The 19,105-nt window shown below is 41.3% G+C and overlaps 2 protein-coding genes across 5 annotated transcripts in view; one reads left to right on the top strand and one right to left on the bottom strand.

Annotated features, from left to right (window-relative positions):
• The first annotated feature begins 4,355 nt into the window (after positions 1-4,355).
• On the top strand, positions 4,356-6,119 carry chac1 (ChaC, cation transport regulator homolog 1 (E. coli)). Its single transcript, XM_028040699.1, has 3 exons — positions 4,356-5,007; positions 5,221-5,256; positions 5,354-6,119. The coding sequence occupies exons 1-3, from the start codon at positions 4,837-4,839 to the stop codon at positions 5,735-5,737; spliced, it is 591 nt and encodes a 196-aa protein (XP_027896500.1). The 5' UTR covers positions 4,356-4,836; the 3' UTR covers positions 5,738-6,119.
• A 1,529-nt stretch (positions 6,120-7,648) lies between these two features.
• ino80 (INO80 complex ATPase subunit) overlaps positions 7,649-19,105 on the bottom strand; it is a 43,678-nt gene continuing 32,221 nt past the window's right edge. For 3 of the 4 annotated variants that reach the window (XM_028040476.1, XM_028040478.1, XM_028040479.1), the window contains exons 29-37: positions 16,626-16,720; positions 15,605-15,677; positions 15,359-15,517; positions 15,162-15,264; positions 14,986-15,074; positions 13,997-14,155; positions 13,411-13,582; positions 10,487-10,702; positions 7,649-9,152 (exon numbers count right to left, since the gene is read on the bottom strand). In XM_028040476.1, coding sequence (XP_027896277.1) covers positions 8,944-9,152; positions 10,487-10,702; positions 13,411-13,582; positions 13,997-14,155; positions 14,986-15,074; positions 15,162-15,264; positions 15,359-15,517; positions 15,605-15,677; positions 16,626-16,720 — 1,275 coding nt within the window. In that variant the 3' untranslated portion in view covers positions 7,649-8,943. The remainder of the gene's footprint in view (positions 9,153-10,486; positions 10,703-13,410; positions 13,583-13,996; positions 14,156-14,985; positions 15,075-15,161; positions 15,265-15,358; positions 15,518-15,604; positions 15,678-16,625; positions 16,721-19,105) is intronic. The other variant, XM_028040477.1, reaches the window with a different exon arrangement.

Here is a 19,105-nt window from a genome sequence, read left to right as displayed (position 1 = left end):
TCATAAATGCTGTACCATTGATTCCGATTAGATATCCTACTGTCTATAAGAAGAGGTTGGAATCAGTGGTGTCAGATGCAGCATTGAGGTCCAGCCCTAACACAACGACTAGGTCACATAGAGACAAAAAGCTCCCTTGCTTGTAGCATCACTACCTCGAGTAATTCCTGGAAACGCTTTTGGCTCCTACTCCACTCACCCACCCTTTCTCTCTCTCTGTCTCTCTATATCTCTCTCTCTCTCTCTCTGGCCCCTAAATTGGCTTGAAATTCAAATCCGTTTCCAGGGAAACCACCCCCTCGAGCTGGAAATGGTGAAACAAAGCCAAGGCGCGGGGCAAAGGGGAACCTCAAGCCCCTCACCCCTCTCGTAATGCTCGTATAGCCAGCCAAACAGATGCCGTGTGGGGGGAGCTCGCAGAGTGAGTCTGCGGTGCCATAAAAACAGCAGCATATGCCATGCCTCTCACCTCGTGTGCATGACCCACACTGCGCACATACCTCCTCCCATAAAAAAAAATAAAAATACTGAGGCTCTTGCAGGCTCCCCAACTGCCTGCTTCCCCCTCAGGGTTAGGAGCAATATTTCAATGCCCGGTACTATACCACCCACTCCAGTAAACAAAGCTGGGGGAGAGGCCCTGGCACGGGTCCCCCACGTCATCAGAGAGGAGGGCCAAACCAGATGGGAGCCAGTGAATCTGGGAGGAATCCACATAAATAAAAAGGTATCTGCTTTAGAAAAGTTGTCAGAACAAACTGATTAATCTAGACAGCTCCAACAGATTGTTACTCAAAATGACCCCGTCTTGTCTTATTCTTCATCGCTCGTCCGGATTTTGAAAATGCCTTCTGTCTCCAATTAAGAGAGATCCCGTAAGAGTCAACACCCACTAATCAAGAGCAATCAACACTCAGCATAGAATTTGTTGGGGGTTTTTTGTTTGTTTTTTTGCCCTCCTCGCACACATCCTGTCAACAGTTTGACCTGGGCATCCTCATCTCCCAGATTGTAAAATTACAGCAAAAAAAAAAAAGAAAAGTTTGGAAAAGGGAACTTCCTGCTCCGCTCAAGAAAAATATAGATGCCTTCACAATGATTAATCATCCAGTTAAAGCACCTCGTACTTTGGTCTGCTACCTGACCCAACCTGATAGCTCTCAAGAGTTTCTTCCCATGGTCACCGTCCTCACACCAATCAGCAGACCACACACCCCCTGGTTCACACTTGCTAGGGCTCTGCTCTTTGGCCTCTGGGTGTCCATAACACAGGCCGGCATTTTCATTGTGTTATAATCACAGCATCCTGTTTGTGACCCAGTGACATCAGTTCCTGTTTCCTCCTTGATTAAAAAATGCAGAACATACCGGCGAGGGCCAGCGGTTTTTCTCACGCATCGCTCCCTTCGTTCTGCTCTGGATCACACAAATGACTCAAAGTCTCAGGAAGCAACCTCAAAATAATACAAAGAGTTGCAAGCAAACACCCCCGATCAGTGTTTTTTACACTGAGGAAATGAGTAACTTTTTCTGTCATTGCCACAGCAACTTTTCCCATTTCGAATGCAGTCGAGGAATCTGGAAGTTCCTCTGTGCTCCTTGCTTTTGTTTTTCTTTTCTTTAAAGAACTGTTGCTTCCACGCAGGAGCTGCAGCTCCTTGTCACCATCTTTAAATTTCTATTTTAGCATTTGTAGTTCTTTAATATTTTAGAAATTCAATAGTCCAACACAATACATTTATTTGTTTTTTAGCCACCTTATGATGGTTACAGCTGCACTTTCCAAATTAAGCTGTTTTTTGTGTGTTTTTTTTATGTTTTATTGTTTTGTTTTTGTTGTCTCTGATTGGTTTAACTTAAAATTGTACTTTACTCTTTTGTTTTTGCTGTTTTGTTTGCAGCTGACTAGCATGCATGCCTCTCCTCAACTGCAGTTATCTCTTTAATTAACACTAGGTGTCAGTAAGAACCCCATGCACAGGAAGGAAGTGGTCAGCAGAAGACCAAACCAAACTCCAACCCCTCTCACTTTCTGTCTATTCAAACAGCATTCCCCATTAAAAATAATTTCAATTACAAGAAAAGATGCCTTTCTGTATAAGTTAGATAAACCCTGTAGAAGATCTGTTTTTGAAACCAGATATTTGCTTCCCCGTATATAAAGACTCATCATCTTCCCCCTTCTGGAACCAAATCAGTCATTTATTTTCCTGTTTTAGGTTAATTAAGACGACTATAATGACTTTTGTTAGCTAAATGCCAGAATAATTACCAAAATATATATATTTTTTAAATTTGACTTCAAATTAAGAAGTTTCTATTTTACTGGGTGATTTGAAAATAATAGAATAAAAATTAAAACAGCCTTTATTGACCTACAGAGGGGAAATTCAGAGTTTGGATCAGACACGTGGATTTCCTTCCACTAGCTTATCAAATTAACTTGCTAGAAATTTGGCCCATCCTTCCTGGTTGTTACTCAGACAGGTTCGTAGACTGCCTTGCTCTCGCATCATTTTAGCTCTGCATGCAAATTATAATGGACGAAGGATCAGATCACTCCAAAATAACATCTTCTTTGTCCCTAAGTGTTGTTGATGCCTCCACTGTGCTTTACAGGTGAAATGGTGTTCTCAGACTTGCAACTTTATCCCTTTTTGTCCCTCAAAATGTAAAGGTGGTCATTTCTGGCCAAACATTTTGATTTGTCATACTTTGATATATTACATATACATACAGTAAAGTTATATTCTTATTTAACGTTGGGTAGTTGAAAAAGGATACGTGTCTTTAATCCATTGGATGTAAATACCTGGTTTGAGCTGCATCAATCGATCAGTCTGTTTTGTTGATGTCACCTTGCGAGTGAAATCTTGTTTTTGTTCAGATACGACTGACCTGTCCTTGACCGATAAAGAGGTGTAAAAAGCAAACTAAAAAAATAACACCAACTTTCCACAAAGCAGGAGCACTGCCTGGCTCTTTACGCAACCCATTGCCCTTTCTTATCTCACAAAAGCCAGTCTATTTGCCGATTGGCGCTTGTGAATGTTTCACAGAGAAAACGCTACCACTGTGGTGTCAGTGAAGTCACCTGGTCCGAGATATGGTGCACATGGAGATGAAAGAGCAAGGTGTGAGAGGCTGCAAGCTGGTTGTTCAACCTTTCCTGGACTGGATCTATGAGGACATGATACACTTGACTGGCCTCTTATTAAACAGATAATGCCACCTATTTATTTGCCACCTATTTATTGAGCAGAGATGAGCTTGTACTGTTCGCTGTATTTAAGATCTGACGGTAGAGGGAGGTATCTTGGTATGTTTTGAACAAACCCTACAGCTGTTCGGTCATCTCCTCATCCAGTGTGTCCTCCATGGTGGCCACCGGTTGAAAAGAAGTCAGTTTTTCTTTTATCTAATTTTATTTTAGAAAGATTTCTTATTCCAGATGGGTATTCTACATGAACAAAAAAATAGAAGAATTACCCAACATCTTTGGATAAACAGAACCTGCTCATGTGTGTGTATAGAAAACTAAAACAAATTTCCTGTTTACTGCATTCTGACCCAGTGGATTGCCACACATATTCCATTGAGTGTGTCATGGTGACCCTCTGCTGGACTGAACAAATACCCGAAATGTCACCAGATATTTATGTGTATAAACACTTGGTGTGGTATGAAAGGAAGGTTGATCTTTATCCAACTCTTGGATACTTGAGCCGTGAAACCGCATTACAGTTCCTATATGATTCAGCCTAATGTAAACATCCATATAAGGCTCTGATTAAACTCCCATCAACCTAATCATAACCACTTGTACTTTCTTTAACTTTACTGAAAAGGAAAGTTATTTACATGTTTTAATTGTGACAACTGCAACTAAATTAAATTCAGTTTGATCCTTCAAAGGTCAGTTCACAGAATTTACAGAAAAACACGAGGCTTTGAAATAGTACATTCACATCATTAATAAAGTGAATATATATAAATATAAATAAAGATACGATGCAACGTCTGATGTTACTGGCTTGCTTCAAGAGATCTGAAATGCTTAGTTAAGTTGCATCAGCCAGATCAAGTAAAAAGACTAACAACACGGACCAATCAAAAACTGGGTACATTAGAGTGAAAGTTCAGTGACAAATCAGAGTGTAAAATGAAACTACGTCATAACTGGAATATGAACTAATCATATGTCGAGTGTAGCTCTAAGTCCCGCCTTACTGCAGCGCACCGAAAATTGTTTGGCTAAAAAGGGCAGGAAAGAAAGATTGCATGTATATCATTGGTCGAAAGCATAGTGAGGCTCCGCCTACATTTGCCAGTACAGTATAAATTCTCGAACGTCACCTCGCCATCTTATCGAGGAAATGCGTCAGGCTTGACAAACATCTCCGCAGGGGGGAACGCGGCAACCAGCGGCGTATTTAGAACGGTTACAACGCTAAAACCTCGGTCTATACATTAATTTCTCTTAAGCTAACACCTTCACAGGCCGGCGCAGCGGCTGGCCAAACAATTTTGTCGTTTTTTTTCCCCCTTCGCATCGAGCCACAAGGCCCAAGCGGCTGCCATGGATTTTTAAGGCATAATGCGGCAACTCTAATGCAATGGCGATGCACAGTGCAAGGCAAAACCAACCCCGAAACTCCATCTTCGCAACTGCCAAGCAGTTGGGCTCCAATACCGGACGCGGTATCCCTGCGAGCCAACCGGTACCTCTCCTACTGGACCGGAGGAAGCTAACGCTAACCACCAGCTAGTCACCTCACAGCTGACTTCTTTAAAAATCCCATCGATTCCATTTGAACGTCAACACTACCGATCAGCATGAAACCTCAAGACATCATCGCAGGGAAGAGCAGCCTGTGGATCTTCGGGTACGGGTCGCTGGTATGGAAGCCGGACTTCAAGTACAAGAGGAGCGAGGTCGGTTACATTGACGGCTACAAGAGGCGTTTCTGGCATGGAGACAACTTCCATCGCGGGAATGATGAGTCGGTGAGTTTGAAAGACGGGTTTAGATGCTTGACCTGTTTGGCGTCGAGACTATGGTTTCTAAAGATTGGCTCGGGGCCCCCATTGTGGTCCGTGAAGCGCTTAGTTGCGGTCATTAGATAATTTCCAGAAATTTTAAATAAAATTGGCACTATAACTGCTATTGTCTTAAAGAATGATTTCATTTTTGTAACCCATTTGTATTCCTCTCCTCAGCCCGGAAGAGTGGTGACGTTGATCGAAGACTATGATGTAAGTGGAACTTCTGAAGCTGCGTGGGACTTTCCCCCACCGACACCAAAGCTGACTTTCTCTCCATTTTTTTTTTTTTTTTCTGTTTCCCCCTCAGGCAACCACTTGGGGTGTGGCTTTCGAGGTGTCGGGCTCACAGCTGGAGGAGTCCCTCAAGTACCTCAACGTCAGAGAGACGGTCCGTGGCGGCTACATCACCAAGATGGTGGATTTCTTCCCGCACGGAGAGGACCGGTCTCCCGTTCAGGCGCTGGTGTACATCGCCACCACCGACAACCCCCTCTACCTGGGGCCGGCCAGTCCGGAGGAGATCGGCGCCCAGATCGCCGTGTGCAGAGGGAAGACCGGCCACAACCTGGAGTACCTGCTCCGGCTGGCGGAGTTCATGAGGAGCAGCTGCCCTCACGTGGAGGATCACCACCTGTTTGCTATCGAGACGGCCGCTCTGACTGTGGTGTCTTATCTGTTAGCAGCTCAGTAGCTCATACCCCCTTTCTTTTTTTTTTTTCTTTTTTTCATTAGCTTAGGATGCCAAACTCTCGAAAGCTGTAACCTGTCATGTCAGTTCAGTTATTTTTTGTAGGTTCAGACATGCTAGTATTTGAATTTGAACGCCACCAGAGTAACCGAAGGGAAGTCTGTCGGTAAATCACTAAGACATGTGCAATTACTCAACTGTAAGCATTATGTGGTTTGGCTTAGAACGCAGTTCATTTTTTCCCCAGTTCTGAAGCCGTCCAGTTCATTAAGGTACCAGAAAATGTTTACTGTAAACAAAACTCACTAGATGGCTGTGATGTGTTTGTGAAGCAACTTCCATCCAGTTTTATGTCAAAATACTAATAAAAATCTGGAAAAGAAAAGCAAAGGCTCTTTATTGTGCAGGGTTGGATAAGCAGCATCTATTATACCAAACTGTTCATTTAACCCCACTGACCTGTGGCGGTCTAACCAATTTTGCTTTAGAAACACAAGGTAAAGCCTGGAACAAATCCTTTTAAATCATGGTCTGGATTTGACTGGGTTGTGTATTGTGTGTGTGTGTGTGACCCCAGGAATACATGTAACAGGGTTGGACACTCCCAAACTGACCGGGGCAGCTTGTACTTTGGACACCATTCAAGTAGTCTCTTTATATTTTATATTTAGATTTATATTCATATTTTATACTGTATTTTATTTTATTCTGGAGTAACCTCACAACATTGAAAGCTCAAAACATTGTCCTGAGCCGTATGCAACGAAATTTCGTTCTGTATACACCCTGTGCATGCAAAATGACAATAAAGTCAGTCTAAGTCTAAGTTTAGGTGCTCCGGTTTGTGTAAGTGGCCGGGAGTAAACCCAGACCTGGAAATCCTGTGTTTACAAGCTTGATCTGTTGATGGAGGGTTCTGAAGAGCTTGACTGAGTCTCGACATAAAATTATTTAAACCCCAGTGAATTGGATTAGGCAATAGCATTGAAACTCCCCAAATTTCCCCTAATTTAATACTGTAAGCCTTGCAGATTTGGAGTGGGGGATCCACACCATGGTTTATTCAACTTTGCTTTAGGAGTCAAACTTGTATTGCATCTATTTTATGCATTTTTTAATGCATAAAAATGCACTTGGATATAGCGCTGTTCTCTACAGTACATAAAATATCATGTGAAAATATTGGAGCAATAACTCAATTTATCAAAGCATAAGTGAAAGCTTGGCCAAAAATGGGTTCACAATAAATCAGGGGTCTGTGACCTCTGCCACTGGAGCCACAAGTGGGTCTTTGGCCCTTCTACATAAAATGGCTCTCATTAACTGACTAAAAATTATAAACAAAGTTTATAATTACAGATATGTCGCTTTTAGCAGTTTTTCCCGTTGAATAATTGCTGTAGATTTACCAGCAACATTCATTCAGATCCATTTCTGTCAGCATTAGGCTGGAAACTATGTGCAAATATCAACACATAAGATGATGGATATACATCTTTTTGCAAAAGTTTCTTTGTTTTGAAACGTGGAAATAGACATGAAATGGTTGTTCTCTAAAAATAACAGATTCCCGGAAGTAGATATGTACATATAAAAAAAGATGTGTCCAAGCAGGTTCTGCCTTCAAAAAGGACTTAGCTATAGCAGTTCTGTCAGGAGGAATGGGCCAAAACTTCAGCAAACCATTGCTATATACTTGTGGATTGATAGCTGATGTGTTTCATATGTTTAAATTGTCAGCTTGAAGAACGTAAGAAATAATTCTCTCACATAATTCTGGCCTTTAGTGAACAGAAATAATTTTGACAACTCTACCCTCAAACAGTAAAAGTTTGATTCACTGTCAGAGAGGACATTTTATTTGTGTATAATACTTAAACATCTGATATCAACTGTATATTTTTTCTTTTTTTTAAATTTCTTTGGACATAACATTGAGGGATGAAAAATCAGAAGCGGTCACACGACAGAAAAGGTTCAAATTAAAGCACCTTTATTTTTCACCTCACACCTCCGCGGAGTAAAACAGCCGATCCATTTCTTCACATGTACCCAATCTATAAAAATAAAACAGGCGAATGAGAGAAAAGAGCCACGGCCCATCTTTATGTACATCAAATATAGAACTTTCAGTTTTCATCACAATATAAACAGGAAAACAAAAACCCCAGAACGAATGTAGTGCTCAGGTCGGGACACTCAACGTGAACCTTCTGTTTTTTTATTCTAAAACGCATGAGAAATCCACAAACAGGTCGTCACAGAAATATAATGAAAAGTAAAAACAGCGACTGAATTTCACATTTTACAGTTGTACATGTGATTTCCATCACAATTAATATAAACTCCCCATTGTAAATGCAAAAAAAGAAAAAAAGTAATAACTTAAAATAGCAAACAACCAAATAATCTGAATCAGTATTTTAATTGTTAGCAGCAGGGCTGAGTCAACCAGCACACTTCCATTTGAAATATATATCTTTTAAATTTCTTTACACTATTCTTCTTTTGGACAAAAATATTTTCACGTTGATTTGGGAATACTGGAAAAGCGTAGTTGAAAAGGTTTTCTATCGCCATGTTAGCTCATCTACTTAAATCTTCTGTTAGAAAAATAACGGCTTTAGTAGAAAAGCTGTAGATCTACTTGGGGAGGGACGGCAGGGGGTGAGGGGGTCGACGTTAGAAATTCAGATTCCTCCATAGCTTCGAACTGAGCGTAGATATCTACAGAACAATTAAATAACCTAGTGCACATCTATGATACTAGTTAACACCCAAAAAATGGAAGACGTGGCTCAGTGACAGAAGTTCATCAATAACTTGTCAAAGAGAGAAGAAAAAAATAATTGAAGAACCCCCCCTGTTGTGGCTTCTGATTGGCCTCCACAAGCACTTGGAAGCGCTCTCGTTGTAACGGCAACAAAAACAGCCCGAGCCTCGGCTAACTAATATACATCGAAACAAAACTGGAACAAGGAAAAAAGACCAACCATCAGACTGATATGCGGGTGTGTGTGTGTGTGTGTGTGTGTGTGTGTGTGTGTGTGTGTGTGTGTGTGTGTGTGTTCGGTTTCTGAGCCAAAAAAGGCAGAGCGTTGTCTTCCACAAAATGGGTAGTAAATACTGCACTCTCTTTATGAGCGTAGGCATAAAGCGTCAGTGGGGTTCACAGTGAGCAGCAGGTCAGGAACCAGTCTGTGCCTTCATCATCGAGTCCCGGGGCCGCCGGGGCCCTTGCCCTTCCTGGATGCGCCGTGGCTGCTGTGGTGGTGGCCGTGGGACAGCTGCGAGTGGGAGCTGTGGCCGGAGGGCGCTCCTTTGGCGAGGGGGGAGGAGCTTCTGCTGAGTTTGAAGGCGGGGCCTGTGGCCAGTCGCGCCAGGGAGGGCTGCAGGGGGCCGGCAGCGGAGAGGCCGGCTGAACAGAAGAACAGAAAACACATTGTTACTCTGCTTGTAAAAAAAAAAAAAAAAAAAAACTAACTAGTTACAGCCTAGTAACAGTTTTAGTGCACAGTTTCCACTATTAATTCACAAAGACGTTCTTTCACTATCCAGGGGAATGTTTTCTACGAGGCAAACCGAAAAGGTCACGGGATCTTCAGTGTTTGTTTGTTAGCTCAATTAATGTGAAACGGGGAGTTTGCTCGTAAAAAAAAAAATCACGACCCAAGAAGGAAACAATGAGACGCCTGGGGCAGCACGGTGGTCCAGTGGCACGGGCGTAAACACAAAAGGAGCGGCGTCGAAAGAAAAACTGTTTTTACAAGTAGCGCTAAGACCGCAGGCGGTCAAAGATAACAGTTTCAGCAGCATCAGATTATTTTGCAACAACAGCAAAGATTGCCGTAGAGCAGAGGTCTGCAACCTGCGGCTCCAGAGCCACATGTGGCTCTCCGGCCCCTCCAAACTGGCCCTTAGAAAACCAATGAAATAATTTGAATTCTAAAGGAAACAGAGGGATTTTAGCAGCTCTTCTGTATCTTCTTATGCAATAACGACAAAGAATATCTACAACAGAAAGGCACCAAGGGTACAAAGCTTTCAAGAATATTTTTTATATTCAAACTATGTGCTTTATATCAAAAAGTGGACGACCTATTTTTCCTAATTTTCATTTTATACGGAAAGGACTCACTCAGCTGGAGTTGTTTTCTTTCTATGTAAAAGTGAAATGATTCATTTGGTTTAAAAATCTGATTTAGAAAAAAAAGTTGAACTTTCTTAGCTTTCAAAATGAAACATTTTATTAAGTACATAATTTATGAAATCTATCTTGTTTCGCAGCTCTACACAAACGTTATTTTGTAGCAGTGGGGACAAAATTGCTCTACTCAAACCTTTCCATCGTAACAAACTTTAATGTCTTTTACTTGTCCCGAAGTGGAAGAAAAATGATTGTTGGTTTTTATAGATGATCTTCATATAAAACTGGGAGAAATGTGGCATTATTATCAAAGTGCCTAAAGATCCCATTTAAAATGATTTTTGTTGTCATGCAACACCACTTGGTCCGCAGAGTTTAGAAACCATTTTAATCCAGAATAATTCATCATTTAACGAAAGAAAGTCAAACAAATCTGGATTTAAAGTTTTAAGAGTAAAACTGTGTAAAATACGCTTCAGGAACAAGTTAGGTTATGGATCAGTTTCAAAAGTTACATAAACAAACAAGCATCAGTTCGGTCAGTGGCACAGTTTTCAAATTAAGAGCCGCATTTAATAGCAAATCGTGTTGCCGTACAGACCAACCTTTGGAAACACTGTATCCGTAAGCAGCATAAGCTGCTGCTGAGGCAGCTGCCGCCCCAGCCTTCGCCCCCGCCATGGCCGCCGCACTCCCAGCTGTTGACTTCCGGCCTCGGCCCTTCCCTCCGGACTTGGCGGCTCCTCCGGATCCTTTGGGCCGCCCGCGACTCCGACCGGACCGGCCTCTGCCTGGGCTGATCGAGTCGGAGGCTGAAACACCTAAAGACGAAGAGAGAAAGAAAAAAACAACAAAAAAAAGAGCTTCGTTTATCTTCTAATACTGGTTTCCAGCAAAGTTCTCCATTTCAAAATGCTTTTCCACGCTAGGATTTCCAGATATTCTGACACTGAAGTATGAAATGACAAAATGTGGAAGTGAACTTTTAACTTTGTCACTGGAGAAAGTGTCTTTTACAAAATCTGTAGGAGATCATCACCTAATATGGATTTAACAAATATAAAAAGTAGTAATACTTTTAATTTCAACATTTTCAACTACGGGGTTAGTTTCAAACTAGAGGCCAAAAAAGCAGGAAAATGTTCCTTATTTATTTTTGAACACACGTGCCTTTATCTGTAAGTTCTCTGACAGCAACTCAAATATTAATAGTTAATATTCCATTTGCAGTGGGTTAAATATTAAGATAAATGACGCTGTTTAAGTATCAATCCTATTTTTCTTTTCAGAAAACTAGATTTTTATCTTTTAAGTAATAAAATAAAAGAGTAAAGTCTGGAAATTCAACCTTTCTTCCATAATTTCTTCCTTTTTTCCCCCCAAATTTTGAAGACAGCATATGAAACCTCGTAAGAATAATAAAATCATCAACTTCATAGACGTGTCGTTTCTATAAAAGGCCTGTCTTTACCATTTTACAATCAGATCACATAGAAATCCCATACATAATGTATGAGAGTTGCTGCTTGACTTGGCTTTGACTCACTTTGCTAAACATACTGCGGTAATTTTACGGCATTAAAGAACTTTAAAACATTAATCATCTTATAATTGCCATAAATACAGACTCAAGCAAAAATATTACTCTCCATTTTCCATACTGCTTGCAAAATCGGATCCAGTGCTTGGCTCAGTGGCAATGCATCTACTCCAGGGTCAGCTTCTCCTCTCTTCTTCTCCCACTGCCCACATCACACTGGTGGTCTAATTTATTTGAATGATTCGCTCCATTTGCTGTGCTATACAGCCTGTAATATCACCAGCAGCAAGGCATGCGTGAACATTTTCCTTTCTTTCACTGCATTCTTGCTTAAAAGTCGCTCGTCTCTGTCATTTCCCTTATATGTCCAAGTTGGCCAGCAGATCCTCCATTCGTGACAGGTCTCTCAGACCCTTCATTAAGCCATCATCGGCTCTCTGAAGGCATCAACTTCCCTCCAATAACATGAGGCCTGATAATCAGCGGGCATCAATTATCTTACAGACAGGAGTCTCTTAGCACGGCTAAAAGAAATCCAGTGTGGGTTTCAGTGACGCCCCGCTGACGGCAGCAAGTCCAAAGTGTGGATATGGAGGCAGATCCATCATTTATTTCCCATTTTCAGAGTAAATGAAGACAGTAAATCTCTATCTATCTCTATGAAAAAATAAAAGTATTAAAGGGCATAAGTGGAGCGTCAAAATGGAAACGTTTTTTGTTTTTTTTTAATGTCTTCCAAATGTTTTTCTTAGACCAACACAAATTACTGCAAACTTGTGGCCAGGGCCGGACTTACAAGGATCTGGGCTCCTGGGCTAGAGCCAGTTTTGGTGCCATATCTACTACAGAAAAAAGCTTCTGCTAATGTGAATTATAGTACATTAACAGGTAGTCCTAAACATAAGCAGGTCTGATTTGATGCATGGTAGGTTTAATGCTTCTTCTGAGAAGAAGCTTCATGTTGTTCCAACCAAAAATGAACTGTAACTTCATAATTTTCAAATACTTCCGTATTGATTCTATTTATAAAAATACCTAAATATTAATATAATTCACTTGGTGTGGAGTCATGAGTTTTATATGAAGAACCACACCTAATGCAATACTTGCATTTATAAATAAAAAAGATAAGTAAAGAAACCCTAGAGGTTCTGGCTTCTGGCCCTTTAAGTCCTTTCTAAATTCTGGTGCAGGATGTGAATCAGACTGGAAATTATTCACAGTTTGTTTTCTTTTTTTTTACTTTTTAAATCAGAAAAGTAAGTTGTGACTTTTATATTCAGCCTCCTTTACTCCAATAACCGTTTGTATCCAGGGCAACCGGCAGCCTTCAGAAATCACCTTTTTCATAAGAAGTCCACCAGATCGTGATTTAATCTCATGGTGAACGAACAGAATTATGAAGACCAGGAAAGACAGCAGAAACTCTGTTGGGGGAGCAGTAATTATTACACAGAGGAAAGATGTTCTCGACAAATGAGCACAAAATGGAACATGGTGGTGGCAGCATCATGCTGGAGGAATGCTTTTTTTTTTTTTTTTTTTTTTTGAGCCTTGATTTGTTTTTGTTTTTTTTAGGAAAAATATTTGGAAAACATGCATCAGTTTACTCCAAAAATGTGGATTTGAAATGTTTGGCTATGAGATGGCAAAATACATGAATTTGTGTTCTGTGTCACAAATGATTCAGAGATTCTTGTCCGACTAAAATCTGACTATTTTGTTCATTTTAATCTAATCTTGCACATTTAGATCATTATTGAGCAGATACATCTCTAAAAAATAGATTTTTTTTTTTTGTGGCCCTTGCGTTCTTTCAACTTGATGTTTTTGGCCCTCGTGGTAGAAGGTTTGTTAAATATTAAGCTTTCTACTCGCACTCAATAAGTGTTTCTGTAGTGCACGGTTTAAAACTCCCACAGAGGAAAGATTTAGGAACAGCAAAACCCTAAATTCGTACGGCAAGCACGCCGTATTTTGATTCCTCACCGTTCATGTTGTCAGAAACCGATCCGGTCACGGAGGCGGGGGAGTTGGTGGCGCGAGACTGCGGCGCCGACGAGACGGGATCGTCCACGATGACCAGCATGTCGCTGCTGCTTTCGTCGGCGTCGGCGTCCGGCGGCAGAGAGCCGGGCTGCAGCTCGCTGCTCAGAGAGATCTGGCCACGCACAGAAGCACACACAGACACACACACAGGCTGGGGGTCAGAACCACGGCGGGGTGAGGGAGTGGATCGGGAACCGGGTCGGTAGTGCAAAAGGGCGACGAGGAGAAGGAAAGGAAAGGAAGCAAAAGGCGCGACAGGAGTGTTTAATAAAGAGAGCAAGAGTCGATTAAAAAATGAGGGAGAAATTGTAACAAATAAACAGAAATATAAAAAAGAAAGAAAGAAAGAAGTTTCAAAATGCAAATAAAATCTGAAGCATCATGTTGCACAGCAGGAGATAAAGCTAGTAAAAGGCAGCCAAGACTCCAGACTCTAGATGACGCACTTATTTAATCTATTTATCGCCTCGTTGTTGAACAAGATTTCAACAAACCCTCTAAATCTGTGAGTCCCAAACCGCCTCACCTCGCTGAACGGACTGGGCATGGCCGAGTCCATCTCCACGCTGATGAACGAGTCGTCCCCGTCTGCGGACAGGTTGGAGTTATCGGCCGAGGGCGCGTGGGAGATCACCAGGTTCATCTCCTTCTTCCTCTTGTTCTCCGACTCCTCGTTCTTCTTCTGCTAGAAAGAGGAGAGCAGAAGATGAATATGGTGGATTTGTCAGGATTCATTTAGACTTTTGTTTTACTTTCGACTTCTCCAGACTCCTTTTTGAGGACACTTCTAGACAGATATCAAAGTTTATCATGAGTTCACGATGGGGATTTGTATAGTGGTCGGGTTTTAAATATGGAAACTGCAGAAAAACGCAGTAGGAGGAAGGATGGATATGGGGAAGCGGCAGAGTTCACACACTTTTCCCACAGTGAAATTCAAGCACTTTTCAAGCATTTTCAAGGCAAGTATTCAAAACTGTACAGTAGCACACTTCGGGGATAAAAACAATGCAAATGAACTAAAGACAACAGTTTCAATTCCCTATTATGTAATATAATTTATCACTATTAATAATGTCTCGTTATTGTATTCTACAAAGACAATGTAAATTTGAAAGGTAAGAAAGTTTTATGTTTTGAAATGTCTCTCTCTCACTCACCTGTGCACCTGACTGATTTGAGAACAAAACACTAATCTAACAAAAGAAAATAATTTTAATAACTTTGTTTAACAGATAAAATATAAGACATATTTCAGTTACACAGGTCAAAACTGTGCGGTCTGAACAAAAAGCACTTTCAAGGACAGAACTGACGCCTTTTCCAAACCTTGAGAACACCAAATTGAAATTCAAGCATTTTGAAGGACCACAAAACCTGAAGCAGGTGATTGGATGGCTGCGGCAGAAGGAGCCTGGAGAAATCAGTATCTTCCATTTGTTATTTTCTTTCCACACAAATTCAGACCTTGAACATCTCCTTCTACATTGTGTGGTTTTATCATTGTGCCGATACCTTCTCTGCGTACTTCTCCCTCTTCCTCTTCCTCTCCTTCACCTTGCTGCTCTCCTCCTGCTGCCTCTTTTCCTCCTGTCTTTGACGCACTGCCGGAAGAGACACGTTGTGTTTATCTCCCTTCCATCCCAACAGCTCTCCCAGCGATACTTTTGCACTGAAAGGCGTGCGCTCACGTTTCTTCTCCAGCTCGTCGTCGTCCAGAAGCAGACTGACCACCTCTTTGGGCTTCAGCGTGTCCGGTTTGAAGTTGCCTCCGGAGATGACCACCCTTTGGATCTGAAAACATGAATCTCACCTGAGATTAGCTCATCTCCGCAGACACTGTGTGCAGTCAAATCTTATTTTAGCCTTTTGTAGGAAGTTTAAGGACCTCGCTCTTCTCCTTGGCGCGTTGCAGGATCCTCTCTTCGATGGTGCCCTGACAGATGAGGCGGTAGACGGTCACCTGCTTGGTCTGACCCAGGCGGTGAGCCCGGTCCATGGCCTGCTGGTCCACCGTGGGGTTCCAGTCGCTGTCGTAGAAGATCACCTAAAGACAAGAACAAGTTAGCCTTTTACACAATTCTTCTAATTCAAATAGTTGAAGTGCCAGTAATCGCCGAAATGTGGAGCTCACCGTGTCCGCAGCGGTCAGGTTGATGCCAAGTCCTCCAGCCCTCGTACTGAGCAGGAACACAAAGATGTCCGTACTGTGGAGGGCAGAAAGCGAAAAGGTGAGGTTTTATTTACTGTAAAAAATATATATATATTTTGATATTGCATCTAATTTCCCACACATTCTCTTTTATTAGTTTCAAAATAAAGAAAGAAAAAAGCTAATCAAATATCTTAGGAGTTGACCGGATAATGTTGAACCCGTTGTTGGTCAACTTTCTGTGACAGACATTTAACCAAGTGAACAGCCAGTTGTTTAAAAATTACATCTTATTTGTGCTTGCAAAACTGCATTTGGGGCGTTATGTAACAAATCTGTCCCCCAAATCATTAGAAAAAGGTGGAAAATCTAAAGGTTTTTCACTTTTAGAAAAGAGCTGCATCAGTTATAATCTGGTGATAATTTATTTGCCAATGAAAATGAGGTATTTTTCCCACACCTTTCATTTCTTAAGAATATTTCTGACTGTAAAAGAAAAAAACTTAATGTGCTTCACAAGAGTGTATTTGAACAATAAAGCTGCATTAAGAGTTTATATATGTAAGTTTAGTAAAATAGTAGAAGAAATAAAATTATTAGAAAGGAATTGGAGCACATTTTAGTGTAAAAAAAAATAAAAGTCAGTAAAACAGAATCAGAGAAGTCGGTTTTGTTTATTTTCTCCACATAAATCATCTTCTTAATTTTCCTCTGGTCACCCCCGCGCTCCCACTTCTTTCCAGTAACTCTCTGCCCTCCCAGTCTGAAAACCACCGTCCTGAATGCAAACAATGGAGTAACACGGGGGCCTGTGAGCCACGCACTAATGCGATCCAGAACACGTGGACGCCAAAACACAGGCAGACACACATGCTTATAATATCTGGACATTTGATAAAACTGTTTACTGATTGCTATAATATACAAAAAGGCCAAATTACACGGTGTTATTAGCAAGGAGAAACATTTGGTCTCAGCCACAGACAAAAACCACGCGACTCACCGGCTCTGGAAGTCGGCCACCATGTCTCTGCGTTCGGAAATCTTGGAGGACCCGTCAAGGCGAATGTAGGTGTGTTTTCGATAAACCATATACTCCTGGAAGAAAATCAAACAACCGAAAATGTTAAAATGGAAGGATGATGTCCAGTTTTCTGCTGATTTCAATATTTAGAACAACCAAACATAAGTGACCCCCTCGGCCTGGAGCCCTTCGCAGAGAGAGGAGTGATTTGAAGCCAACAGTTTGATAAAACAAAGTCGTCACGAACGATCCAGGAGAAATGACAGAGTACCTGCTGATTAGACAAACAACTGCGCTTGCTTCCACTTTTCAAACAGAATGAATAAAACGGGTCAAATCCTGCAACTTTGTGCTTCTGAAAAAGCACAAAGTTGGAAAGTCAGTGGACCTTCAAGGATCGGACTTTGAAAGCTACTGACGTTTTTCCTGCAGACTTGTTGAAATCCAAGTTTTTTTTCCCTTCGCTGCAGAAACAATAATAATAATTTTTTAAAAAACATCACAGCGACTGCAGATTGACCTTAACAGGAACTCAAATATGTAATTCTACTTAAGTCTTCCTCTAAGGAACAGATAGACCCAGCAGTGCTATTGATTTCATTTTAAGAGTTGAGAAATATTCCTCTTTATCACACTAATCTGTCTGCGATGGCAGCATTTATTGTCCAAAAAATATCCTAATCCCCCCCTTTTTTGCGTTCATTTGCTAAACCCAGGGAGACACTAAGAAATGTAGACACTGATACACCGACACTATATCCTCCCAGAAGTCTGCTAAGCTGCCCTGTGTGTGTTGGCGTGGGGGTGTGTGAGGGTCTGAGGAGCAGGAGCACTGATGAGGTGACACGCTGATCCCCCTTTAAGTACCGCCATGAACTTGCGACCTCCTGGTTACAATGCGCGAGTGCCCCCCAAAGCAATGAAGCGGTCACAATCACTAAAACCAATCAGGGTTCACCTCACGCAATCATTAGTGATGATAGCAACGATTTGACACCATGTTTTCTGCGACCCTCTTACCCCCAACACCCACACACACGCACACACACACCAACCACCCCCTCCAGACCTCCGTTATGACACCCGGGCCCTCGGTCCCACCAGGGCCTGCCCTCCTTGGTCTGCCTGGCTCTGTTCCCAACAACCCCATCTGCTCTGAATGAACACTACATTAGGAACCATTAGCACGTTCTGGTCTCCAAAAATGCTCCCAATCTTTCGGGATAAGGTTCTTATTTCTTCCGAGAACAAAGTCACCCAAGAATAACACGGAAATGATCGAGACCGAGGTTTCAGGACAGCATCTTGGCCGTTATTTCTTAGAGAAAGCAGAGAGACTGAGATCTTGACTTCTAACAGCTGCTAAGTTTCTTTAAGCTTTAGGTTTATTTTTTTTTTTTTTTTTTTTTACAAAACATAGATGACATAATATGTGGGTAGTTTAACAGATGATATGATTTAAGGAATACGTTTAGGTCATGCTCAATTTCTATGGTTTATTTTTTTCATTGAACCATCAAAAGCTCGTTAGGGACTGAATTTAAATAATAATAACAGTAATAATAATAAAAGAATCTTAGTACTGGATACGGAAAACAGGACTTAATGATTAAAATAATCATCACAGTTCCCGTTTTCTGCCTTTTATTTTATTTTGGATGTTTGCAGCCAGTTTAAAAATGATCTAGCACAGAGAAGAACTTTTATTAACACTAAATTATCTAAAACAAGAAGATTATAGTCTAAAAATAAGACTCTGAGCCTTTTTGTACAGTATATTTAAATATCTGATTTCAACTGTATATGCCAGTTAAACAGAAGGCGAGAAGAGATGAAAGGGAAATTTAATTCCTGAAATTATTAATAAAATCCCCTCCTGACGTTGGCATCACTCACTCATGTTCTTCTAGCCCTGTTGTAAATAATGTTACAGGTTTTTAACTGGCAACTTGTTTTCTAAGCAGCCAACTCAAAAAAAAAAAAAAAAATTGAAGGTATCGTCTTGGCAGGTAATTCTCGCTGTCGGGTCCATTTTCTTCAGGCTGCGCTGATCTTGGTTGTCCATCACCCGACAAAATGACGCCACTCAATAGACAAGCAGCCAACAAGCTACAAACTCATAAAACCTAACAGAGATTAGCATCAGCCTCTCCTTTGCTGGAAAAAGGAGCTCTTATTTTGTGAAAATCAAAACCATCTGCAGGATTTCTTTTCTTTTACCAGTAAAATAGAAACACAACGCAGGAACGCCGCAGCCAGATTGGGTGAATGAATGATTTTATCCCGGATACCTTTTGCCTCTTAGTGAACTAGATGCCGTCACAGCTACTCTGGGCTCCCTTCCATTACATTGTGAGGTCATTTGTCAACAGTCTTCAGTGATTCACGGGGCGCGACAACCTGCGCTGGGAAAGCTGGCGAGAGGGATATTAAAAGAGAATGGCTAGCCTGCTTTATCT

The sequence above is a fragment of the Xiphophorus couchianus genome, chromosome 15, assembly GCF_001444195.1.
Source record: "Xiphophorus couchianus chromosome 15, X_couchianus-1.0, whole genome shotgun sequence".
Taxonomy (NCBI): domain Eukaryota; kingdom Metazoa; phylum Chordata; class Actinopteri; order Cyprinodontiformes; family Poeciliidae; genus Xiphophorus; species Xiphophorus couchianus.
Note: the sequence above shows the minus strand (reverse complement) of the source record. Positions and strands in the feature narration are given on the sequence as shown.